The sequence below is a fragment of the Glarea lozoyensis genome, assembly GCF_000409485.1.
Source record: "Glarea lozoyensis ATCC 20868 chromosome Unknown GLAREA10, whole genome shotgun sequence".
NCBI classification, from domain to species: domain Eukaryota; kingdom Fungi; phylum Ascomycota; class Leotiomycetes; order Helotiales; family Helotiaceae; genus Glarea; species Glarea lozoyensis.
The window spans coordinates 631,778-657,605 of record NW_007360984.1 but is presented as its reverse complement, the minus strand read 5'-3'; the positions used below and the strand labels follow the sequence as shown (position 1 = coordinate 657,605).

Here is a 25,828-nt window from a genome sequence, read left to right as displayed (position 1 = left end):
TGTTGTTTTACAAAGCAATTGTGTATCTCCCTAGGTAGATACCCAGGTAATCTTACCTACCTAGATATTGTTGTCCCATTCCTGCCTTGGCTCGAGTTTGGGAGGTGAGTTTTTGACTCCGATACTGAGAAGTATATATTTCCCATGAGGAGATATACCATTACTCACTTCAACATCAAAGAATCTAGTGAAGAGTGCGAGTAGTAAAATAAAAGTAAACAAATGGAAGTATAAATTACCCCTCATACCCCGCGTTACTCGTAAGAACCATGCAATCGAAACCTATGAAACTAGCTACCCTCGCGGTGGACAAATAAGTGGCAGTCGAAGCACGATATTTCTTCGATTAAGTTGACGAAATATCGGCATTTAGTGTATTAACTTGAAACAATATAACTTATTTCGTTTAATTATTTTAAGTAAATAAGACTTCTTAAGCTCGGTTCGAAGTTGACTTATTGAGTCTTAAAATTAGTAGGTAGGTACTTAACTGACACTTATTTTGTCCTCCGTGAGCTACCGTAGGTAGGTAGTATGTTCCATGTTCAGTGGTAAAGCATTGCTCAAAATTGTGAGTCTCTGTACCACTTGCAGGAAGCCTCGATTATCTGAATAAAGAGAGGCGAATATGGGCTTTGATATTGAAGAATGTTCATCTGAAATCTACCCGCCGTTCATTAGTCGGTTGCCGCCGCTTGTCACGCGGCCCCTACACAAAGCGAACGCGAGAGCCCAGCCAATCATTCCGACGGGCCTGTCGACCATCGAAATTTATTTTGCTGGCATCCATCGCCGCACTGCCAATTTATCCCCCCACCACAACCGACCACACGCGTTATTCTTCTCACCGCGACCTTGATGTTACTTCCAGCGCACTCCTCCAAATCCAATACTTCACATTCGAGCCTGCGCATCGTTTTCGCCAGCATTTATTTCTTGGAAACCCCGAAGCTGCGTCGTTCTTTGTAGTGTGCGAAACAATCTCTGGCTAGGGCGCTCTGCGCATGAACGCCTACCTCCCCACCAAACGCAGTCAACAACGACCTTGTTTTATTCAACAATAACAAATAGACGCAAGAATGTCGGTCCTACCAGCAGAAGTGCACACAGAACTTGTGCAGTTACTGGATGCCCTGCAGTCCGCCGAGAACTCTGTGCGATCAACGGCAGAGGAACATCTCGCCAACAACTGGGTTGCAACAAAGCCTGATATGTTATTGATGGGCCTGGTAGAACAGATACACGGATCGAACGATACAACGGTTAGTAACCACAAATCAGCCATATGTTGGAAGATAATGGGAGCCAGGAAGATTAATGCTAATTCTCTACGCTTCCTCTAGACTCGCTCTTTTGCTGCCGTTATTTTCCGTCGTATCTCGTCGAAAACACGCAAAGCACCCAACGGCGACAGCGTTGAGCTCTTTCTCTCCTTGCCCCAAGAGCAAGCGTACGTTATCCGCCAGAAACTTATTGAAGCCCTTGGCGCCGAAACGACGAACAGTGTAAGGAACAAGATTGGAGACGCGGTAGCAGAGATCGCTAGACAGTACTCAGAAGGCAGTGAGTTCTCCGTGCGGTGTCGCATTTAGCAACATACTTGGGGTTTAGGAAGTGCTGACCAGAGATAGAAGAGCAATGGCCTGAGATTCTTGGCGTACTCTTCACTCTTAGTATATCGCAAGAAGTTGGCCAACGTGAAATTGCCTACCGCATATTCTCAACCACTCCTGGCATAATCGAAAAGCAACACGAAGATACTGTGCTCTCTGCATTTACTAAGGGTTTCAAGGATGAGGATGTTTCTGTGGGTACTGACTGTATAAATATTGATCATGTCTCTAACTCGGTCATAGGTGCGCCTGTCAGCAATGGAGGCTTTCGCTTCTTTTTTCCGAAGCATCTCGAAGAAAGCCCAACAAAAGTATTACGCGCTCATTCCAGAAGTTCTTAATATCTTGCCTCCAATCAAGGAATCTCAGGAGTCGGAGGAGCTCACGAGAGCATTAGTATCACTGATTGATCTTGCTGAAATCGCCCCCAAGATGTTCAAAGAATTGTTCAGAAACTTGGTAGCGTTTAGCATATCTGTGATCCAAGACAAGGACCTTAGCGACCAGGCACGGCAGAATGCTCTTGAGCTGATGGCAACCTTCTCTGATTACGCGCCGGCTATGTGCAAGAAGGACCCTACATACACCAGCGATATGATCACCCAATGCCTTAGTCTGATGACGGACATTGGCGCTGATGATGATGATGCAGCGGAGTGGAATGCGTCAGACGATGTAGGTAGCTCAGTTCTGAAAGTTCGAACAGCAGCTGACAGCAAGTAGATGGACCCTGATGAGAGCGATTTGAATCATGTTGCTGGAGAGCAATGCATGGACAGACTGGCCAACAAGCTAGGCGGACAGACAATCTTGGCGCCCACGTTCAGCTGGCTTCCTCGCATGATGAGCTCCGATGCTTGGAGAGATAGACACGCCGCTTTGATGGCTATTTCAGCTATCTCAGAAGGCTGTCGAGATCTGATGGAGGGTGAACTCACTCAGGTCCTGGAGTTGGTTGTACCCGCTCTTCGGGACCCTCATTCTCGAGTGCGATGGGCGGGGTGCAACGCACTCGGTCAGATGAGTACTGATTTTGCTGGTACTATGCAGTCAAAATACCACTCAGTAGTTGTTCCTGCGATCATTCCCGTCCTTAACTCACCAGAACCCCGAGTTCAAGCACACGCAGCGGCAGCATTGGTCAATTTCTGCGAAGAAGCAGAGAAGGAAATTCTGGAACCTTATCTCGATGATCTGCTAACTCATCTCTTCCAACTCCTCCAAAGTGAGAAAAGATATGTGCAAGAGCAGGCTTTGTCGACAATAGCGACCATTGCGGATTCGGCGGAAGCTGCGTTTGCCAAATATTACAGCACTCTCATGCCACTTCTGTTTTCCGTCCTCCAACAGGAAAATACTAGAGAGCTTCGGCTGCTTCGTGCAAAGGCTATGGAATGTGCGACTCTTATTGCCCTTGCAGTCGGTAAAGAGAAACTGGGCGAGGATGCCAAGACCCTTGTAGAGTTGCTTGGGACCATTCAACAAAACATCACCGACGCGGACGACCCTCAAGCTCAATATCTAATGCATTGCTGGGGCCGAATGTGCCGAGTCTTAGCGCTTGACTTCTTGCCATGCCTTCCCACCGTTATGCCTCCATTATTGGAACTTGCTAGCGCAAAGGCTGACATTCAGCTCCTAGAAGATGACGAACAAGTTGAATCAGTCCAACAAGAGGATGGCTGGGAGCTTGTGCCATTGAAAGGCAAAGTTATTGGCATCAAGACCAGCACACTGGATGATAAGCACATGGCAATTGAGCTTCTCGTTGTCTACGCACAAGTACTCGAGGGCCATTTTGCACCTTATGTGGCCGAGGTTATGGAAAAGATCGCACTCCCTGGCCTTGCGTTCTTCTTTCACGACCCAGTCCGTGTCGTTTCGGCGAAATGTGTCCCGCAACTTCTTAATTCGTATAAAAAGCAGTTTGGCATTCCATCATACGAGGTTTCGCAATTATGGGGCATTACAATTGAAAAGCTCCTGGAAGTTCTGAGCGCCGAACCTGCCGTTGACACCCTCGCCGAGATGTATCAATGTTTCTATGAGTCTGTGGAAGTGATGGGGAAAGGCTGTTTGACACCACTCCATATGGACACATTCATCGACTCCGCACACTCAGCACTTGAGGATTATAAGGACCGTGTAGTTAAGAGAGAGGATGAGCGCGCAGATGTGAACAAGGATGAGGGCGAGGAAGAATCCGAAGAGACATTATTCGCTATCGAGGACGACCAAACCCTGCTCTCTGATATGAACAAGGCTTACCACTGCATTTTCAAGAATCACGGCGTTGCTTTCCTTCCCGCTTGGCAGCGACTACATGCAACGTATGATGCTTTCTTAAAGAGCTCGGATGCTACACAGAGACAATGGGGTTTGTGTATCATGGACGATGTCCTCGAATTCTGCGGAGAGCAAAGTTGGAACTACAGTCAAGCGATTATTGAACCACTGGCAACTGGTTGCAGAGATCCAGCCCCAGCGAATCGACAGGCTGCTGCATACGGTATCGGAGTAGCCGCACACAAGGGTGGTCCACAATGGTCGCACTTCTTCCGCCCTGCTGTGGATCTACTCTTCCAAGCTACGCAAATGCCTAATGCCCGAGGCGACGATGATGTCTATGCGACGGAAAATGCATGCGCAGCTATTGCTAAAATCCTTCATTATAACGCCTCCGCCGTTCCAAATACCCAGCAGGTCATTGTGCAATGGATTGATACTCTACCAATCATTAACGACGAGGAGGCGGCTCCATATGCTTATGCATATCTTGCTCAGCTGATTGACCAGTAAGTTTACATGCGTGTTTAAGAAGCTCTTTGTCGACCTAACTGACTGTTTGCTTTAGACAAAATCCGGCTGTCATGAGCCAAGGAGCAAAAGTATTCATGTTCATTGTTCAGGCTTTGGAAGCCGAGACTCTGACAGGCAATACGGCAAGTCGGGTCATTGCAGCAACAAAAATGCTCCTCAGCAATGTCGGTTTGAACCCGGCTCACCTCCTATCCCAAATGCCCCCCGAAACTCAACAAATAGTCCGACAATATTTCAGTTGATCGTACGTTTCCAGGAGAATCCATCCACGATAGCAGGAGGCAGTCTTAACAGAAGTTAAGACGAACCCTTAAAAAGGGTTCAAAGGACGAAGACGTTGGCCAGGACATGTAAGCTGGGAATGGATGTCCGACGGCAGGCTGATGAATTTGATACCACATGCGTCCCAGGCGGTCTTTTTGTGGGACTAGGAAATACCTAGATGATTTGGCATAGTGGACTATGTTTAAGGGACCAAAATTGGTGGTGGTGTGTTGGTGCACACATCCCTGGCCATGTCATCTGCCAGGCGGAGCGACGAATAGATAGACTTATTAATGCCTGACGGAATTTCTGATGAATCTAAAGAAGAATGAAAAGCGAGCCATGACTTTGAACAGACAGATTTGCTTGGTGACCTCCCGCTGTATCTTTTGCTGTTTCTGACTGAGGCGGTGAAGTCCCGTCATGGTGGTAATGTACGCGGGTCTCTTAAAAAGGTCTAGATCAACGCCCTCCTATGCTTGCTCCCTTTTGTTTAAAGAGGAATTAGATCTATGGATGCTTTAAGGCGTAAAAAAAAGGATACAAAAATAACAGAAACGACATATACGCATCCATTTGTGCTATCCTACTTTGAAAATTCTTTAAATTGAAAGATCATGCTCGTTGGAGGTCGTCTTTCGAAATATGCTGAAGGCTAGCAGAGCTGCCCAGAGATAAGAGCGGTTCACCCAAACAACACGGCCAACGTCCAGCTTACGTCAAGCTGGCTTTCCAAGATGGCATTTTGAGAATGCGATACCATGGATCGTTCCGTGCTGCAATAACCCACCGTATGACCACACCGACCGAGTCCCCGAAAGCTCCAACTACGTATGGTTCCAGAAATCGTCTGGATTTAGCCACCGACGGACGCAGCTAGTGAGGAAGGGTTTGTGACTAGATTTTGATGGTCGGGAAACGTGGTCTAGCAGCGGTCGAATTATTTTCCATGAAAGCGTGCGCTGCTTGGCTCATTACAAAGAGGCTACAGCTACGAGTATCTACCTAGTAGCTATTCTTCGAACCGCGCTAATCGTCCATAGTCACCTTTCATCATTTCCCGCACTCGCATACGACTCCGTAGATCCTCCACATGATTATTTCCGCGAATAATTCGACCACGACGACGACAACTCCAACCCTCGTCGCTCCGAGAGACAGCAACACAAGCCGCGAGCTGCGCTTCTTCTGATCTCCTCGCGCCCAGGGATCTTGTCCCACACCGGCTTCACACTGCGGGGTCGAATATCCTATCATCCTCGTCGTACCTCAAGCCTCTTTCAAGCCTCCATCAAAAACGCAGCAGGCCGCCCTTTCGGGACTGTGGTCGCACCCGGTCGGCGAATACTTATTTCAACGACACTCGCGAGCGGATTCCGCCCACTCCTTCATCTCGTCGTCGTGCTCTTCTAGGGGCTGATTCATACGACCGACCAAAGACGGCTGCGAGAACAGCTGTCGGCGTGTGTTCGCACCAGCTGTTGCGCATTCGCCCAGAGCGCACCACCCGGTATATCTTTTGTAAACGCACATATCGAGCCGCGATAGTGGCGAGCCGGAGAAATCACCATTGGACGACAAGTATATCTCGCAGGCCAGCCAGCAGGCGTTGAGCAACGTTACGCAAGACTCGTAAGAGTCGTGGCGGTCTTCAAGAGACCTGTCAAAAAATAGAAACCAGGACAAATAGCGCCGGATCCCTCTCTGTTCGATACAACCCACTAGCCTTCGATGTTCTCGTTCTTTGCCCCATGATTCGAAATTTCCGCCAGTACATACACGACGATCGAGGCAGAAGGAAAGGGCAGATGTGGGAACGATGAACGATTTCTTTGGAACGACGCCGCTTTCGCAGCAGGACTTGCAGGCTAGGCTTGCACAGAGGAGAGGTCAAAATGGCCGTCTCGCTCGTACTATGAGCATGACAATGCTCCCGCAAAATACATCACCGCAGCAGAACAACAATGGGATGGGAGTTGGGAACTTAATGGGTGGTGATTCGCTGGACGACATCATCATGCAAAATGATATGGAATTACACCGGCGTCAAAGTATGCCACAAGGCTATCAGGAACCGGATCACAGATCCTCCATGATCGAGTTTGGGTCAGGCGATGGAACGTTGAACGGTTATCAATTTGGCGTACCTACGTCGGCTGCACCCGACCCTCACTTGCGGCGGCAGTCTTCTGGTGAATTAGATATGCGTGGAGCTTACCAGAGCATGAACTTGGGCATGGGTTTACCTGATCAACAGATGGGGTTTTCGTCGTCAATGGAGCCATCGAACTCTTTGATTCTTGACACGGGTTCTGGACAATATGGAAGAATGTCTGGGGACATAGGGCATTTAATGGGATACGACGCGCTTGGCCTAGATGGAATGTCTGAAGAAGACCATGCCATCAGTATGTTCTCATCCCCGACCTTCGCTCAAGGATTTCCGACTGGGAGCATAGATGGGCTATCACACGATTTCATGCTGCCTCATGAAGAAATTGCACAACCTCAATTACAGTCGCAAACCAACGGCTTAGACGGCAGCCAGAGTGCCACTAGCATGATGCAAATGCTGTCTGGCAGCACCCCTGGACTAGCAGTTCCGGATGGGAACATGGTAACTTCACCTATCAAGATGATGGATCAAAACAACAACGTAAACTCATACAATAACTCTCCTGCAACCAGTAATGCGCCTACGATCTCAAGAGCCAATTCTTCCACTCTAGCGACAGGAGGGGCGGTATCTACGCCCAATGGCCCTGCCCCTCCGCCAGTTGCCGCACCAGGGAAGCCAGCACCAAACTACACCGGCGTATACTCTTCCAGTGGTTTTGATATGTTGGGAATCTTGATGAAAGTCGCAACGAGAAAGAATCCAGAAATTGACATAGGCAAGGTCGATATGTCGTGCGCCTTTGTTGTTTGCGACGTAACCATGCCTGATTGTCCGATAGTGTATGTATCTGATATATTTGAACGACTGACGGGATATAACAAATTTGAAGTAACGGGCCAAAATTGCCGGTTTTTGCAATCCCCAGAGGGCAAGGTCCAACCTGGACTCAGAAGAGAGTTTGTCGACAACGACTCTGTCTACTACCTCAAAAACAGAATTGCTGCCAAAAAGGAAGCTCAACGAAGTCTAATCAATTACCGCAAGGGTGGCCAACCATTCATGAACCTGCTGACTATGATTCCCATTTGTGGAGAAGATAGTGACGAAATCAAGTACTTTGTTGGATTCCAAGTCGATTTGGTTGAGAAGCCAACTTCTGTCGAGGGTAAAAATCCTAGCGGTACATATACCGTTGATTATTGCCAAGGTACCTTACCAAGATATATCTGGACGCCTCCGGAATCTGCCAAAAATCAGTCAGATGCAGGGCAAACAATTAGCCGTGATGATGTGTCAACTGTCCTGAGTTCCATAAGCACCCATACTGAGTCTGAATTGACAAAACGAATGTGGGACAAGGTATTACTGGAAAACACTGACGACGTCGTCCATGTACTTTCATTGAAAGGACTGTTTTTGTATCTTTCTCCCTCTTGTCGACACGTTCTCGAATACGATTCTTCCGAACTTGTTGGAACAGCATTGTCATCGGTTTGTCATCCCAGCGACATCGTTCCAGTCACAAGAGAGTTGAAAGATACATCTACTGGTGCCTCAGTCAACGTTGTCTTTCGGATACGACGTAAGAGAAGTGGCTATACTTGGTTCGAAAGTCATGGCTCCCTTTGCGTTGAGCAAGGAAAAGGTAGAAAATGTATTATTCTGGTTGGGAGGGAACGACCTGTCTATGCTTTGGCGCGCCACGATGTTGAAGCTGCTGGAGGTATTGGCGAAAGCGAAATGTGGACAAAATTGTCAACGTCCGGCATGTTTCTTTTCGTTTCCTCGAACGTTCGAACACTTTTGGACCGAACACCAGACGACCTGGTGGGGACGAGCATTCAAGTACTCATGCGGGAATCATCCAGGACCTCATTTGGTCGATCGCTGGAGAAGGCAAGACGTGGTCAACGCGTCACTCATAAACATGAAATTTTAAACAAACGTGGTCTCGAATTGCAGGCGCAAACTACACTTTATCCTGGCGATGCGGCAGAGGGATCGAAACCAACATTTCTGGTGGCGCAAACACGCTTGTTAAAGTCCCGGAGCGTACTCTCCGCCGCACATAGCTCTAGCGCGAAGTCCATTGTCTTGTCGCAAAACCATTCCGATCAATCAATACCGATGACACCCTCTGGTGTATCTTCATCGCAAGATCAGGAACCAGGTGCAATTGGAGTTCCATTGGGTCCAGTGACTATCGCTGGTGGTGGTGGACTTGCTATTGGCAGTCAAGACTCCGCCCTCGCATCCGAGGACAATATATTCAGTGAGCTTAAGACTACACGATGCACAAGCTGGCAGTTTGAGCTCCGCGATATGGAAAAGAAGAACCGATCTTTGGCAGAAGAATTGCAAGCTCTGATAACAAATAAGAAGAAACGAAAACGGCGCAAGGGAATTGGTGGAGGCCAACGGGACTGCGCCAATTGTCATACCCGAGTGACACCTGAATGGCGGAGGGGTCCTAGTGGAAATAGGGATTTGTGCAACAGTTGTGGACTGCGTTGGGCAAAACAGGTGAGTCGCAGTAATTCTGAAACAAGTAGCGATATCCCGCTACCTCTGACGTGTGGCGTCTCCCGGTCACATTCTTCAACATCTCGAAGTTAGAGAGTGTTAGATGTTCTTCGTCATGTTTCTTTCGCCATCGCCTTTGCTTTGTTCTGTTCTTGTTTATTCGTTTTCAGAGACTGGTATCTCTAGAAAACGCACCACGGACCAAATGTGTCTCTCGAAGTCTTCGAAACCTTATAGCATCTCAAAGCTAACGACAGTCTGTTGTTTGGCCGATTTGCTGGATCCGCTGTGTATTTATACCCTCATGCTCGTGCGCTGTTTGATTGTCGCCCAAGATACCCTGTCGCTTTTAATATAAATTCGACTATTGCTGTTCTATGACTATGTCACAATGTCAGCACTTTCTTCATTGTCAATTTCCTTGTATCCCTTAATCCACTCCTGCTTGCCCCCGTCAAACTGCTATCATCGTTGCCTCCACCTTGTATCTAATCATTATTCTCCATCTAGACTGGTCGTGTTTCCCCTAGGAATTCGACTCGAGGAACCGACAATGGATCCAAAAACTCTGCAAGTCCGAAATATGGTTCTCCGCAGCACAAAATTAGTCCTCTTCAACAACAGCAGAGCTTAAGCAATACGCGAAATCTCAACCCAAACCCGAAAGAGAATGGAGTAGACATGAAAGGTGGGCTGGACGATGGGGGGATAGAGAAGGGTGCTGCGAAGCCTGAGTTGCTTGGGGGTAGATCTACGGCTGATAGTATGCCTGTCCGTGAACCGAGCTTTGGGTTTAGGGATGGTGGACAGCGGGGGATTACCATGATTCAAGAGGAAGATGGCGGGAGTTAAATGCTCTGAGGTTTCCATCATTCGATATACACATTCTTGGACGCGCTCATGTTTCGAAATTCAGCCGCCAACGTCCTCCTGACTGCCTCAAAAGACGATCCAGACATGGCAACATGTTGGGCGTTCGAATCATTTTGGCATTCGACATTATCGAAGCAGTAGAGGCGACTGCACGCCACGCGCCAAGAAGGTTACGCCCTGTTGTTTGGCATAATCAGTTCCGACATAAGGGATTTCTTGTTCATACCTTGACTACGCACCTACATGCGACCAGCATCATTCATGGATTTTGGATTATCGGGGGGTCACCTCCCTTCCGTCAAAGAAAAGGAGGGTTTTATCTGTTTACAAGGCGGTTCTCATATGGGACGTTGATTTGAATATCATTTTTGGGTGGGGGTGGTTTGGTCTTGGCTTACATTGGCGTTTATGGCGGAGCCTAGTGGGGAATGCTTGTTTATATCATCTTTTAATTCTGGGGTGGATTTTTTTGGGGTGGCAAAAGTGTGGGAGTGGAATTGAATGGGGCGCGGGACGAGAATGGAATATATTGTTAGCGTTTGTGGTGTAAATAATGCGAGTTGGAATATGTTGAGTTAGGCGGTTGAATAAATTTGATACAGCTCATGTTGCTATTGTGTAGGTGTGATGATATTGTAGGAACGGAGCGGTAGATGGCGGTATTTGAAACACAGAGCAAAATTTTGTAACAAGTTATCTCTCTGTATACATTCACCGCACAAAATCAGGGGACTACATCTATGCGTGCTATGGTATTTAAACATAATTCCCCATGTACTGTAAGACATTCGTGCATGTAAGTGATTGGGACTCACTCCTATTTCGTGTCAGCAAATCGGAGACTTTCTACCCTACAAGAAAGGGTTTGATAATTGGAGGATGTCATGTGTATCGAGTTCAAGTATTCAAACGGCGGGATTGTAAACAGAAGTTCGAATGATAAAGCTGAGCTAGATATTGTGTTATCTATAGGATTCGATAATCTTGTGGATCTGTAAATTTAAGGGGCTTAGAAGGTATTGATGTTGTTTTAAGTAGAGAGTTTATTATATGGGAGAAGATGCTTAATAAAGAGAGGGGCTGGTTTTATGGTTTAGGGGTGTTTTGTGTGTGAAGATCTAGTGAGGATTTTGCTACACAGTAGCTCGAGGGTTCAAGATACATGCGTATTAGCAAGTGGGATCCAATGAAACTATTTTGACTAAGGAGTTCGTTCTACAAGAAAAGATGACTTTAAAAGGGATCAAAATAGCTGTATACCATAACACATAGTACCCATCGTCTCGCATCCATTCGTATCTCAATTCCATCACAACCACCCCAAGAAAAACCAAGTCATCTACTTCTTCTTCCCCTTCCCCTTACTACTCGATCCCATAGCCGCCTCCCTCCTCTTCGCCTCCCTCGCGTCAATCTCAGCCTTCTTCTCCTTCTCCGCCTCATCCTTCTCCTCTTTCTCCGCCATCTTCCTCGCAGCCTCCTGCTCCCTCTTCTCCCGAATCAACTTCAGTCTTGCCAGATCCGCCTTGGCCTCGTCGGTCTTTCCCGCCTCATGCAACTTCTGATACCGTTCCTTAGCCTGCTGTGCCTGGATCGCCTCGCGTTCGCGACGACTGAGTTCCGCGGCTGGTTTCTTGCCTTTTCCGCCTACGGACATATCCTTGACTCCTTCAGTCGCCTCTTCGACTGCTACTGGGGCAGCTTTGGCTTGGTTGCGCGCGGCTTTGGAGTGGTTTGGGTTCGCTGGCATGTCGTCTTCGTCGTCACTTTCTTCTTCCGAGGAAGATGGCATGTCGCCGGGTTGGGGGACGCCCTTCTTTTTGGCGATGGCGGCTTCTTTTTTGGCTTTGGCGGCGGCACGGCGCTCTTCGCGGGTTAGGGAGGGCTTGTTCATGTCTTCTTCTTCGGATGAGGATTCTTCTTCCTCGGACGAATCTTCTTCGGATGATGAGGCGTCGGCATTGCGGTCTTGGACTTCGTTTCCGTCGGCGTCGAGGGGTCGGAGGTTACGAGAGAAATGCTTGCCGCCTGGATGGAGTTAGGAGCGGATCTTGAGAAGTAGGAATGTTGTTTGGGGAGGAGTGGGTAGGAACTTACCTCCTCGTGTGAACTTCTTGAATTTACCGCCTCTGCCACGGCCGGCTGCACCTGGTGGTCCTCCTGGTGCCATGACGGAAGATTGTCTCGTCGGGTTACGATATGACTGTTCTGATCGAACGGGAATGTGTCGATATCGTGCGAAATCAAAGGAAAAGAGGCTGATTGTCCGAATTCCAATTAGCAAGACAACTTTCTAGAAGGGTATCAAATTCTTACCTGCAAATTCGCACTCAGATGTCGTCGAGGACTGGATATTCACAACCAAAGGATCCCTTGACCCTCAGAAAACACGAATGATGGAGGGGCATCAACCCCACTGACGCCATTCCCAATCCACCCTAGCGCCTTTTCAAAACTGGTCAGCACGTCACATGACCGCATCGAAAAATTTCGACTCAAAAGCTCGGGACGTCTCGAGCTCTTCTTTTCCTCCCTACATAAAACACAATCCTTCATATTCACTCTGGCTTTTGTCAAACCTTTCAATGATAGGTCTGGAGGGGAAAATGGAGGAGAGAACATGATCCGGTGATTTACTTACCCTGCGGCCTGTGGCGCGAGAGCGCGTTGGGTTTGGAGAAATATTTATACAGCGGGACATATGCGATTTTGATTGGGGTTTGATGGGACTGGGGGTTTTGAGAGACGGTTGAGTGTTGGTTATGGGTTTTATTCTGGAGGAGACGGTCTTGTGATGGGGAGTTGGAAGGTTATATTCCTGCTTTTGAGAGCTGTCTTTGCGCAAGCGCGCTCTGCTTCATACTCCCCTTAGCATACGTGTTTCAATTGTCGCGACAAGAAAGACTTTATCCGTTTCTTATTCGTTGCGGAGCGTCCTATCCCTTCTGACGCTGGATCTAGCGGTCTAGTTGGGGACCAAGTTATGGTTTCTGTCTGATATCCGGGATGCGCGCGTAACTTGAACTCAGTTGGCAGATTTGTCTGGTGTCTGAGGTCCGCTTATACTTTTTACTTTGGTCACCCGGTGTTCATTTATTTGTTACCTTGCTTCTCCTGTTCTTATATATACTAGGAAATCAACTGCGGTGAGCCATCGTCTTCATACTTAACTTTGCACTTCTCGTTGCCTCTACTGCCCATGACCGCGTACGAATTCCGCCCATATCAGCCTTTTCCCTACACTTCTACACTAAACAACACTTGCTCTCAAATACGACAAAAGCAACATGGGAAAACTTGCAGAAATAACTCTGTGTGTTTTTGAGGAAGGTGTCTACTCTGCTGCTGGGTGTTCTCAAGCAGCATGTGGTCATTGTTTCACTCATAACTTTATTAAACCGCCGCAATTCGATAACAAGAAATATCACTTCGAAGATATAAACCATGATATCAATCGAGACATACCCCGCTGTTATGCCTGCGACCTGCGTAGGGCTGAACGTTCCATCCAGGAGCTCGAAAGGCCGTCACTGCCAGATGAGCAGCCCCTTCCAGAGGTTAAGGAAATTCTAGAGGGATTTAGAGAGAATTACAAGATGGAAGGAACGGAAGAGTCTTGGAACTCAATGAAGGAATCGGAAAAAACCATCCGCTATCTTAGGAAGATGCAGGCGAATATGCGAAAAGATCATATCTTGTCCAAGTTCGAGGCGATTTGGGGAGCGGATTTCCAGCAGGGTCAACATCTTGATCGAGAAAAGTCTGAAGTTTATGAGCTACCGTGAAAGTTTGAGGAATCGGTTTATGGTGGATAGCATAAAGTGCTTCAAGAGGACATTTTAATCACATAACACGTTTAACTTACGGAGAATGAAAGACGAAATGAACGGCAATGTCTCAAAATGGTCTAGTTATTATCGTGTTTCCGCGAGCACTCATTTCATTCACTACGAGCTATTTACATACTACCCCGCCGCTACTGCACCAGCTTGCTATTGTACTGCCCGCCAGTTCTACTTAGTTTCGGCCAATGTTAATAACCCTTACGAAGACGAGAATAATGGCAAAAGACCAAGTGTGATTAAATTATGAATAACAAATAGTAAGATTACTGTTGAATCAGCTTTGTCTTACTAAATCCGTTGATGGCAAGATACTCGACGCCCCACTAGTGACGAGGTCCAAGGCTTTGTCCTCGCATACGCCGTACCTGAGATTGTTCGTACAGCCCCTCCATACCTGACATCCTTCGTCAACTCTGCAACCTGTCTTGTAAACCACCCAAATCGCAAGTATGGCAGGTTTTCTGCGAGGAAAGCAAGCTGGTATACAAAACGATTTATCTGCTGGTATCGTTTCAGGTCTATTCTCTCCCGATGATCGCGCGCGATTTGGCATTAACTCTCAAATTGGGTCAGTTACTCAGGTGCATTGCCAGCATCTGCTAACGTATAACTAGATGTCTCGCATATGACCCAATTCAATCTCTTTTAGCGGTCGGTACGAATGAATCCCCCTTTGGCAGCGGCCAAATCTACATTTATGGTCAAGGGCGCGTCCAAGCAACCCTTCAACTCCCCCGTCGCGCATCTGTCAAAGAACTCCAATTCGTGGCCGACCGAATCATTTCCTTAGACTCCAAGAACGAACTCATAATATGGGATCTCGCATCTGCGAAGAAGGTCACGAGCTTCAATCCGCCGGGTGTGGTTACAACTATGGTTACGGATCCTATGCTGGATTGGGCACTGCTTGGGTTACAGAACGGAGATGTTATTTGTTACGATCTTGCATCGGAAAAGATTGCACCTTTGCGACTACCAAATTTCTGGAAAGAGAGGAGCCCCAAATCGAGGTTATTGCCGGTAGTCTCCATGCAGCTTCATCCCAGAGATATTGGACAGTTGTTGATCGGATATACGGAGGGTGTGGTTATCTATTCCTTTAAACAAGCCAAGCCAATTAGGTATTTTGAGTACACTGTACCTGCAGGAGCTCCAGGTGGTAATACAGACTCGCAAAGTATTGGAACCGTGAGGAAGCCAAAGCTCACGCAAGTCTTGTGGCACCCCACTGGTACTTTCGTTGCTGGCGCTTTTGACGACGAGAGTTTGGTATTCTGGGATTCAAAGGACGGCAGGGTTGTCATGGCTAGGACCTTGACAGATACAAACGTTGACAAACCTGGAAACGTCTCAAAAGATCCTGGAGCATTTAATTTCAAGGAGCCATTTGTGAAGATTGCTTGGTGTTGTAGAGAGAATCCGGATGATACTGGTATCTTAATTGCTGGTGGATCTAGCAAAATATCACCACAAAAAGGATTGACTTTCATGGAGCTGGGTCAGACCCCGGTTTATGCGACATCATCATGGCAGGTTCTTAGCGATCACTTCGAGGCTAAAAAGCAACATTTTCTACCTACACCACTTGGTGCAGAAGTGGTCAATTTCTGTCTCATTCCAAGGACGTCTCCTCATTTCGCCGGAAACCAAGATCCTATCGCTATAATTGCCGTTCTAACTTCTGGAGAACTTATCACCTTGAGCTTTCCTAGTGGTTATCCAATCTCACCTACAAATATGCTTCCTCCCTCTTTGACGTTCGTTCATCCCTTTGTCACGACTATTGCGGTTGCTCCTCTGGACCGTGGGAGATGGCTGGGTATGGTTGAAAGCAGGCAGCGAGGAACACGAATACTAAAAGGTGGAGCTGAAAGTGTGAAATCATTAAGAAAGAAGGAATCTCGTAATATAGTCCTCATGGCTCACGGAGATGGTACCGTGAGAATATGGGATGCAGGACATGGTGATGAGCTTGAAAATAGCACAACATGTCAAGTCGACCTTGCCAGATCACTAAATCGATACGAGGACATAAATATTACTATGATGAGTATGGGTCTTCAGACCGGAGAATTAGCTGTTGGCACTTCACGCGGAGAAGTGGTTTTGTATCGATGGGGAGGGAACAAACGCGTTGGTCAGGAGTTATCACAAGACCTTGACGTTGTTTCAGGCGGCCTCACAGATATCTCTATACGTGCCGAGCCAGCTCTCAAGGAAGGTTTACAGCCCTACGTTTTGTATGATTTGGCTCAAGGGCCTATTCATGCGCTCGGCGTTTCCGACATGGGGTTTGTGGGCGTTGGATCTGAAGGTGGTGTCTTTTCCCTCATCGATATGCGAGGTCCGTCAATTATCTTCACGGGCTCAGTGAACGATTTTGGAAAGGCGGAAAAGAGAAGTAGTTTCATGAGAAAGGGAAGTTCTCACACCACATCACGACCAGATTGGCCAGTAATTCTCGAGTTTGGCGTAATGACTTTAGAGGGGGACAACTACTCGAGTATCGCTTGTTTTGTAGGGACGAATCTGGGAAAGGTTGCTACATTCAAGATTATTCCAGATGCAAAGGGCGCATATACAGCACAGTTCGCTGGTGTCACGTCATTGGATGGCAAAATCGTCTCTATTTCTCCAATCGTGTCGAGTACTGGCAATCGCGCTGCTGCAACTGGAGCAACCGTGGGGTCGCTGAGAGATGGTATACAGACACATGGAACATTGGTCGTTGGTAAGTCACAATATTCCGAATTGAGTAATGAGCTTATGAGACTAATGTCTTTTAAGCCTCCCAAAAAGAAGCGAAGATATTCAAGCCAGCATCTGCCAGAGGAGCTTCAAAGAGCTTCGATGATTTTTTGTGCGAATCAGCTTGCGTCACGGAGTTTGATGGACATGGTTTCGCTCTTGTTGGTGTCTTTGCTGACCGCTCGATTCATGCCTATTCAATTCCCGCCCTAAAAGAAATTGCTGCGTCGAAAGTTGATAAACTGGATAAAAGCCGTTTAGGATCCTCCATTGTCACCCCATCAGGATGTGTATTTGGCTGGACAGGCCCTTCAGAACTCGCAATGCTCAACGTTTGGGGAACCGGCGAACCACTTCCCAAATCTCATGACCACCTCTTCAACCCCAAAGTCACAATTCCACCTCGACCAACAATCTCGAATATGCAGTGGATATCAGGCACGCAGTACGTCTCGCCCATTGACCTCGATCTTCTCATCGGTGGTCCAGATCGTCCACCAAGCAAGCGTATGATGGCACTCGCTGCCGAAGAAGACCGTCTCGCTCGCTCGGGTGGTTCTAGTCGAGCGGGCACTGCTCCTGCTCAAGAGGGTTGGGGTGATTACATGACTAGACAGCTTAACGAAAGAACAGAGAGGCTGAATATCATTGGCGATTCGACGGACCAGATGTTAGAAAATAGCCAAGGCTGGGCAGAAGACGTCAATAAATTTGTTAGTCGGCAGAAACGGAATATGTTACTTGGAGGCATTACTGGGAAATTCTTTTAAGGGAGGCAAGGATATGGAATAGGATGCATTTTTGGTTGAGATAGCGTTTCTTGGGAATTTTGATCATGGAGGGGGCATTTTCATGGGTGTTTGGATTGGACGGATTTGGTTTGGACAACGTGGGAGGATAGCTTAAGCATGATACCGCCTTCGTGGCTGAACCTTTATGGATTATGGGTAGCAATGCATTGATAATTAGCATTGTTTCTGAGACTACAACAGTGCAGTTGAGTAAGCTTGCCTGAATGATAAGTGTTTCTGAATTAGTTAATAAACTAGCAGTATATGTTTGTATATTAATGCACTAGTAGGTAGTGTTCTTAATACTTATACCTCGGACTAGCGACGTGTCTTTTATAAGTACTAAGTAATAAAAGGCTGTAGTAGTTCAGTAGTCACATGCCTAGTCGCTAGAGAGCTCAAGACTACGGTACAAACCTTTCCCTTAGAGGACAAAATAAGTGTCAGTTACCTGCCTATTGGTTTCCGGACTAAATAAGTCGAGTTAGAAGAGCGTTTAAGAAGTCTCATTTACTTAAAATAATTGACGGAATAATAGTCGTTAATCCCCCTATAGGACACGCAATAGGAGGGCTCTACCCGACTATTATCTCATATTGCTTTAAGTTAATCCGCTAAATAACGATATTTCGTTACCTTAATCGAAGAAATACCGTACTTCGACTACTCCTTATTTTGTCTATTAGGAGTCTTTACATTAACCTCTACCCAGTGCCACTTATTAGCTTCTCTGGGATCGGTAGAACACTATCCAACTCGGCCTACTATTGTATAACCTACTTTATTCAAGAATAGTCCATATTTTCAAATTCAAATTCGTAACAGATAGATATCACTTCTTATCGGCTTTGCGAATTAGAATGAGTCGGTTTAACAAAAAATATTTATTTGAAATTGTTCCACTCTTTTAGTAACAGATGCCCGAGAACACCAATCAATTAAATGTTATCTCATCAGACCTTATTTGTCCTAAATGGACATACAAAATCCCTCGCAGCCCATTTCACTTTCCCTCATCAACCTTCTTATCCTTCTCGTATTTCAGGTGCTCGCTTAATCAACCTAGAGGATCTCAGAGATCTTCTCCGCATCCAAAGCTGTTTATTAGCTGTCCTGAACTCATGATGATGGAAAAAATGAGTTCCTATACGTGTGTGCTCGTGGATAGGAAGATCTTTGTTAAATGCTGAGCATATCGCCAAATTTAGGGATCAAAGAGTCCATCAGTGTCATGGGAGGAGAAATTATATTTTAAAGCAATTCACCTTTCAATCCGTCTAACTACAAGATTACTCCTTGTTCTCCGCGTATTTCTCTCCCAGCGTCTCGACTCCAGACTTTCCAACAATGAATCTTGTTCATTATTTTACTATATCGCACCATCTTGTCCTTACTCATCAATCTTCCAACTTCGCTACTTTTCATTGAGTTGATCCTCGCAGGCGGGGGGCAAAATAGGAACAATCTCATCCGGCTGCCCCCAACTGGATCCCCTAGTTTCTGGCATGCTACCCGGAAAATTGTATGTGTTATTGGTTTGTCCACCACCGTACGTCAGAGCACTTCCGGACCCGTTATCTCCTTTCCTCGTGAACGGCACTGATGGAGAACAACTATCCTGACTCTGACTGCAGGAATTGTATAGGAGGTATAGCAATGTTGAAGGAATGAGACCACCTATAATGCTGCCAGGTAACACTTTCGAGAGTGGCGGACCTGAAGAGGGGGTTCCCGTAGCTGATGGGGTAACTGTGGGACTAGGATTCGCAAATGTGACTGGATTATTACTGGGAACAGTAGTCGTAGGGGGTACTATTATAGGGGCAATAGTCGTGGCGATGACGGTAGAGAAAGTTAATGAATTTCCGGCGATGACAGATGGCTGAGTAGGATTTTTAAGTGCGCTCTGGGTGATTACGATCTGGGACCTTGAGACTGGGAGCATTGTCGTGCTTTGAATGATGGGGGCGGGACCAACTCCGTTTTGAGGAACCTGAGATGAAGTCAGTCAAATCAATGCTTCGTACCATCGAATATTCTTGAATAGAAACGGAAAATACATACAGTTTTCGCAATCTGAGACTGAGGCGCCGGCTGATCTTCTGGGACGCATAAACCTTCTTCACCAAGCCCTCTTGAAGAGAGGAGTGCTTTGTTTCCAGCTGGACAGCATATGTTTTCGGAAAACCAATTCAAGCTAAACATGGTCCTTGCGCACATACAGGAACACTTTGAACTGCAGATGAACAGTCATCGTCTATTGTAGCTCTAGTGTTAGCGGTATAGTTATTGACTCCACTTCTAAGCAACTTGGATAGACAAATGGAAAAATAACTGGTGGGGCAGCAATAGTATGCTGATATAGTATTGCCGAAACACCATTGATTGACTTCACAGGGCAGCAAGCTTGACCTCCGAAACCTGATGTGTACGGACATGCATTTGGCGCGAAGTTCGGACAAGTTGTTCCACCTGGGAGTCCCATGGCCCATCCGCCAAGGTATGCAGCCCGTGGCCTACTTCCGTATACAAAGTCTAAAATATGGTAAGAATTTGAAGCTTGAGGCCAGAAGGCAAGCAGAGAAATAAGAAAAGTAGTTAGGAACATGTCTAGCGGATACTGAGAGGACGAGGGACAGAACGTGCTATTTTTTATTTACTGCTTGGAATGAGAAGAGACAAAAGTCTTTATGCATGATGTAAGTGTGGAAATCCAGCCTCGTCCAGAGGAGTATTTTACACATTCTATTTTAACGATTATATGGGGCTCAGCACCTTCAACCGTAGCCCCATTCTTAACGTAAAAGATAGCCTCAAGTTGTCATTAGTTGCTTATGATTGGCTCGGTTTAATTGCATGTAAGGCAAATTGTTACTCGGTGTTTCCTAGGTGGTGTCACGAGGCCTCAGAAAATGGCGTGTTTCTAAAGTGTTGTGTGCAGCTCTAGCGCAATTTGCATATACACTTTTGGCTATGACTAGAGCGTGAACATTCCAGAATCCTGCAAGTGTAAATTCTGACATTCTGTAGGATATTAAAGAACAGGATAACCCGCGTAGTAGTTGTCGCAAAATCAATCTATGCTGGTTGAGAGTATCAATCAGCTAGCTCTTAGTCATAGCAATTGGCCCTTAGACGCCCCGAGTTTCCAATGTGGGCCAGCAGGTAGGCATAGCCTCTTTTTGGCTCAAAGTAAAGTGCCATATTAGCGGGGTCTAGTTTACATGAAGAGACAGAATGTAGGATCCGCCCCAGAGCCCATCATTTGATTCTGAAGGAGCACCTCAAGTCTGACAGTCTGACTTAGACCGTCTAGCAGCTTAGAATATTTTAAGCCTCATAGAGGAGATGAGCTACCGCTAGGCGGATACGTATTTTTTGTGATGTACGATACTGATCTTAAATTAATATATGAAAGTAAACGAGGCCGTAAGCCGCATATTAGCTGAGGTTTCTTCACTATGTATTCATATGAATAACTCTGTAAACATGCATGTAAGCGAGCCCCTCTGCCTCATGCTCGCTTGAACATCGTCACTCAGGGGCAGGGCATGCCAAAGACTATTGGCTTGACCAGGACTCTGCACCTCTGGATACTGCACAAGTACTTTGTTAACAATTGCAGATTGAATGTTGTGATTGTTACGAGAGCCTATACCAGGAGTAGGGGGGCTCAGCTAACTAAGAGCTGCATGGAATTCAATAATATAGTTGTTTTCGCTATATACTATCGGCCGGAGTCTTGTCTAGGATCTTGCCCAAGAACCCGGTCCAAAAACTTCCCTCTTTCTTGTATGCCCAAACACGCGGCTAATTTGGTTTTGGCCCTTGACTATACTCCTTGAAAGCCTCTGCCCGTGCTTGCTCGAGCGACCAGTTGAGCGATCCTACGGTCTCTCCTCTATGCGACAAGTCTTTGGGCAGATGGGAGAAATAGACAAGGAGTAGGATTTTATAAGAAGCACACCACTCAGACCTATTCGGCAAACTCCTGTACGCAGTTGTGACCAACTGTATCTCTTGTGATTTCCCAACCACCCGTAAGTATCATCCAAGATCTACTTGTTTTAGGTATTGGACTACATATCACATTCAGGAAGTTCACTGCTTGTAAGCCTCCCGCTTTGCCTCTTTCCGCGCTGAGACCACCTCGTCTCGGGGAGGACAAAATAAGTGGCAGTCGAACCAGAATAGTTCTTCGATCAAGTTGGCGAAATATCGTAATTTAGTGGATTAAGTTAGAACATTATAATTGTTTCGTTAACTGTTTTAAGTAAATGAGACTTTAAGCTCTATTCGAAGTGGACTTGTTATTTATCCTCAGATTTACGGCTAGGTGATTGCCACTTATTTCATCCTCCGCGAGCTCGTCTATACCTTGAGTCTTTTGAATATACCCTTCTAAAGTGGTAGATTCGTCCATCATACTGACGATATCTTCGACCTCGTCACTGAGACCTCTGCAAATTATGATATCAGAGCAGCATCGTTTCAGCGAGTGCGTAACGCAGGTTTGTGCTCCGCGTATGTTCGCGTAGTTCCGATCTGTTTCATTTCGAGTAGCTGTCGACCAGATGCAGAGTCTCCCTTTTTCGAAGTATCTCGGAAGCTCGAAATCCCTCGTTATTTCTGGTTCTAGTAAGCGAAGATCTGTGACTTTGAAGGCAATAGCTTACCGCGTTCTACGCTTAAAGCATATGGGGGAGCTGTAACTGGAAGAGCTCAATATCTGGGATGATATCGCACGGATCTTAGGTTGTCAGTAGTATTTGGAAGCAAAACACAAATGGTGTGATATAATCCAGGAGCTAGAATCTGCCGTGAATTGAGCCAGCACTTTGGTGGTGACCTTATAGAGCAGGGAATCTGTACTGACCCTCAGTAATCCGTAGCAGTACCAATGCGAGGTAAATATGGCCCGAAATTAATACCACAGAGCGTTTAATGTTACAATGGGACACAGGTTCTTATTGTACAAGCCATATATTTTTCCTATAATTTTCCCTGTCTAGCTATAAAGGACCCTCCCTAATTGCCCATGTTCTCATCTACGAGAATTCACATTCATGATATTGCAACCAAACATACTTCCAAGGTTCTCTTACGGTACCGAAATCACAACAACAAATTCAGGAGTCAACGGTTTCCATCAGTCATTTTCAACTTTGGCCGTGTATATTGCAATGTGCCGTTTTGTTTGAGGCGCTCGCAGTGTTTGCAAGGCTTTTCTTGATAAGGGCTTTTTCTGTCTCTTCTCCCATTCTTATCTGCATGCAAACAGATCATATATATCTCCCTATAGAAATCACCAGGTCGGAATATTATGTAAACACCTAGGTAGGTTATAGTAAATAAAATATTTCATATGACTAGAATACCCCATTGAAGCACTTGATATTGGACAAGATAATTGACAGCCGAAACAGGATTTTATCTCAGTTCAGTTGCATGAACACAATGTGATGGATTTCCCTACTAGTTTGAGTAATCAAAGCATTGTAAAACTCCGTTCTAAATGGTAGTCATCTTAAGAGAGCCTTCGGCAAGTATAATAATTTAATAAATCGGTTTCCAGACTTCAGCCTCACCTTACTACATGGTTAAGCAATTTACACTGCTATCATCTCACACTCTCCCTCGTATCTCCAACTATTACATAAAACCTTATTTTTGAAAACTAGATTTGCTCCCCGTCCAATCGTCTTGGCCTTGAATCCCATACTACCAACATTTCACGTGACCGTCCTCGGTCCACGCGATTCTGCTTGTGCTACGTCCGTAGCACGAAAGACCACACACTCGTCCGCGCGCTACGGATATACCACAAGTCGATTTCTAAATATATAAAGCATTTGGTGTCACCTACTCAGCTCTGTTCAGAAATCGCTTTAAGGGCAGCATTTGTCATGTCAGATCTGGTGTTCCGATAATTTGCATCTTTCTTACATGCGATGGAGGAATACCGCGCCGCTGCAACGAATGCTGAATTAGGGTCTTATGGGGGACCAACCAGGTGATTAAAAGCTCTGCCAGTATACATGGAGAGGGAAAGGATATTGACTGACACTTTTCAGATTATAGGGAAGAGGAACATGTCACGAAGGAAATGAGAAGAGCATGCAATAAGAAGTTGGTTTAAGCATAATTTGTTTGTATTTGACAATAACAACGGACCAGTGTCCATGTTGTGAGATTCTCAACTAAGGAGAATACAAGTTACTTCAAGACAAGAGTCGACCCTCTAAACGCCATTTTACAATTCGTCTTTCCCGCAACTTTTTAGTTGAGAGCCGAAATGCCTTCATTTCCCAGTCATGGCTCGTTATGTACTATATTACAGTCTATACAAGGATAAAAAAAATCAGGCATCGTTGTTTCGAGCAGCCCACCCGTTTTTGGCCTCTGCAACTTGTTCTCCGAGGTAGGAGAAAAGCTTGTCGGAGACCATGGCTTGGGTATCCATCTGTCTGTTTGACCGCCCTGCTACTTCTTTGGAGCAGAGAACGAGAAGCTCGGCTTTCTTGATTTGTAGACCAAGCATCTCTTGCTTGAGTCTGCGCTCGTCCTCTTTGGCAATCTGATACATGCCCAAGGAGTAGCGGTCGCCATTTGATACTGTTTGTCCTTGGCCTCGAGACACATCTTCGCGTGCCTTGTGACATAAACACTCTAGGATAGAGACTATGCGGGCAGCAAGAAGTGATAGGGACACAGGGATAGATGGATTAGTTGTAGTGCAAGCGCAGTTCAAGACATCTGAACCGAGCTTGAGAATCTCTTGGAGTTGAGCAAGACGCATGTCATATGACTTGTTGGCATCTTGAGAATCTGGCGTAAGGGACAGGTGTGTGATTATGGATTCGTTGCAACTGCAAGTATGCGTGCTAGCTGCAACTTGTCCAGGGTGTGATGCGTATGTTGTTGTGTTTGCATGGCTTGATTGGACACGTTTTGGTTGTGGAGTTGGCTTGTGCTCGAAGTAGCTATCACACTCTATCGAGGGAATGACATTATCTGAGAAGTCTCCACTCCCAGTACCAAAAGGCATGTAATCCGACTCTGTTGGACTTTGCGAGTAGATCGAGCTAGGTTTGAAACACCTACTAGGCGCCTCATCCGCGGGATTTGGGGCCGAAAAGTTATAGTCGTTCAAGCTAGCGTCCACGAGAGGGTCTCGCTGCTCAAAGTCAAAAAATGAAGGACAGGCCATTGTTTTTGGCGAGATCTGAGGAGTTGGGAGCAGATTGGTCATGAACATGTTGTCAAAGGCCCAATCCTTCAGTTGATGTTTGATGTATTCTGGAAGGTCTGGGCAAGAATCTGGAGATGATCGGTATTGGTCATGGCTTGCCGAATCAAGCGATTCAGTTGAGGGAGACCCAGGGAACTCAAAAGATGTTGGTGAGTCCAGAAAGTCCATGTTCATGGCCATGGGTGGTGTTGGGAGCCCGTTTGCTGTAATGTGCGTTGGCTGATTGAGTTCTAGATCATTGACAGACGTTGCTGGCGTGGATTGGCCGGTTGAATGGAGGTTTAGTGAAGCATCCAGGAAATCCATGTCGATTTCTGTAGGGGAAGTTGACATTTCCATCTCCATCTCGGCGTTCTTTCTCATCGCCTGGTAGCTCTCCGCGCTCCTCTTTCCCGACCTCCTCGAGATACCATAGACACATGGTACGTCGTGTTTGGAACATCTGGCACATGACGGCTTAGTCTGAGTGCAACGGACTTTCGCCGAGCTGCAAGCATCGCACGAAGCTCTCAGCTTTGGTGCCTTGCGAACGTTGTTGCGGCTTCTGGGTGTTGGTTCCGACATCGTGAACTTTGTTCGAGAACTCAGCTGTGGGGCGTAAGAAAATAGGCTGGATCGTGATCTGTTCGGAAGGGCAGATTTGAAGCTGTAGATGCGATTTCTCCTTCTCTGCAGAATGTTCCGACGATCGCGAACAAAGCTTCCTGCAGATTCGCTTTTACTTATTCATTTCCAAGACGGTCCCCACCATCAGCTGCAGTCCCAATCCAGGGTCGACGGCGCCATGTCAGCATCATGGTTTCTGCACCAGGTTGAGATGTCTGACGGATCTCCGTGCCAGAACGGCGTTTATTTGCGTGAGAGGCATCTTGACTGGTGAAATGGCTGGGAAGTCAAAAGACCGCTTTGACACGGAGTGTCATTGGGGAACACCGTAAGCTGACAGCTTCAGCCTGTCAGAAGTCGGCATTTCAGCTTAG

General features: G+C 46.5%; 7 protein-coding genes across 7 annotated transcripts; 4 read left to right on the top strand and 3 right to left on the bottom strand.

Annotated features, from left to right (window-relative positions):
• Window positions 1–1,079: 1,079 nt before the first annotated feature.
• Window positions 1,080–4,675, top strand: GLAREA_05237 (ARM repeat-containing protein; the record flags this gene model as incomplete). Its single annotated transcript, XM_008078526.1, has 6 exons — window positions 1,080–1,262; window positions 1,344–1,563; window positions 1,632–1,807; window positions 1,857–2,288; window positions 2,337–4,408; window positions 4,468–4,675. The coding sequence occupies 6 exons, from the start codon at window positions 1,080–1,082 to the stop codon at window positions 4,673–4,675; spliced, it is 3,291 nt and encodes a 1,096-aa protein (XP_008076717.1).
• Window positions 4,676–6,516: 1,841 nt separating this feature from the next.
• GLAREA_05236 (PYP-like sensor (PAS)) lies at window positions 6,517–10,191 on the top strand (the record flags this gene model as incomplete). The annotated part of the gene is made up of 2 exons (XM_008078525.1): window positions 6,517–9,339; window positions 9,850–10,191. 2 exons carry the CDS (start codon window positions 6,517–6,519, stop codon window positions 10,189–10,191), a joined length of 3,165 nt encoding a protein of 1,054 aa, XP_008076716.1.
• Window positions 10,192–11,551: 1,360 nt separating this feature from the next.
• On the bottom strand, window positions 11,552–12,382 carry GLAREA_05235 (uncharacterized protein; the record flags this gene model as incomplete). Its single annotated transcript, XM_008078524.1, has 2 exons — window positions 11,552–12,240; window positions 12,310–12,382. The coding sequence occupies 2 exons, from the start codon at window positions 12,380–12,382 to the stop codon at window positions 11,552–11,554; spliced, it is 762 nt and encodes a 253-aa protein (XP_008076715.1).
• Window positions 12,383–13,499: 1,117 nt separating this feature from the next.
• On the top strand, window positions 13,500–13,997 carry GLAREA_05234 (uncharacterized protein; the record flags this gene model as incomplete). Its single annotated transcript, XM_008078523.1, has 1 exon — window positions 13,500–13,997. One exon carries the CDS (start codon window positions 13,500–13,502, stop codon window positions 13,995–13,997), a length of 498 nt encoding a protein of 165 aa, XP_008076714.1.
• A 509-nt stretch (window positions 13,998–14,506) lies between these two features.
• Window positions 14,507–17,575, top strand: GLAREA_05233 (WD40 repeat-like protein; the record flags this gene model as incomplete). Its single annotated transcript, XM_008078522.1, has 3 exons — window positions 14,507–14,625; window positions 14,672–16,788; window positions 16,845–17,575. The coding sequence occupies 3 exons, from the start codon at window positions 14,507–14,509 to the stop codon at window positions 17,573–17,575; spliced, it is 2,967 nt and encodes a 988-aa protein (XP_008076713.1).
• A 1,435-nt stretch (window positions 17,576–19,010) lies between these two features.
• GLAREA_05232 (uncharacterized protein) lies at window positions 19,011–19,801 on the bottom strand (the record flags this gene model as incomplete). Its single annotated transcript, XM_008078521.1, has 2 exons — window positions 19,011–19,589; window positions 19,661–19,801. The coding sequence occupies 2 exons, from the start codon at window positions 19,799–19,801 to the stop codon at window positions 19,011–19,013; spliced, it is 720 nt and encodes a 239-aa protein (XP_008076712.1).
• A 4,156-nt stretch (window positions 19,802–23,957) lies between these two features.
• Window positions 23,958–25,412, bottom strand: GLAREA_05231 (Zn2/Cys6 DNA-binding protein; the record flags this gene model as incomplete). Its single annotated transcript, XM_008078520.1, has 1 exon — window positions 23,958–25,412. The coding sequence occupies one exon, from the start codon at window positions 25,410–25,412 to the stop codon at window positions 23,958–23,960; it is 1,455 nt and encodes a 484-aa protein (XP_008076711.1).
• Window positions 25,413–25,828: the final 416 nt, after the last annotated feature.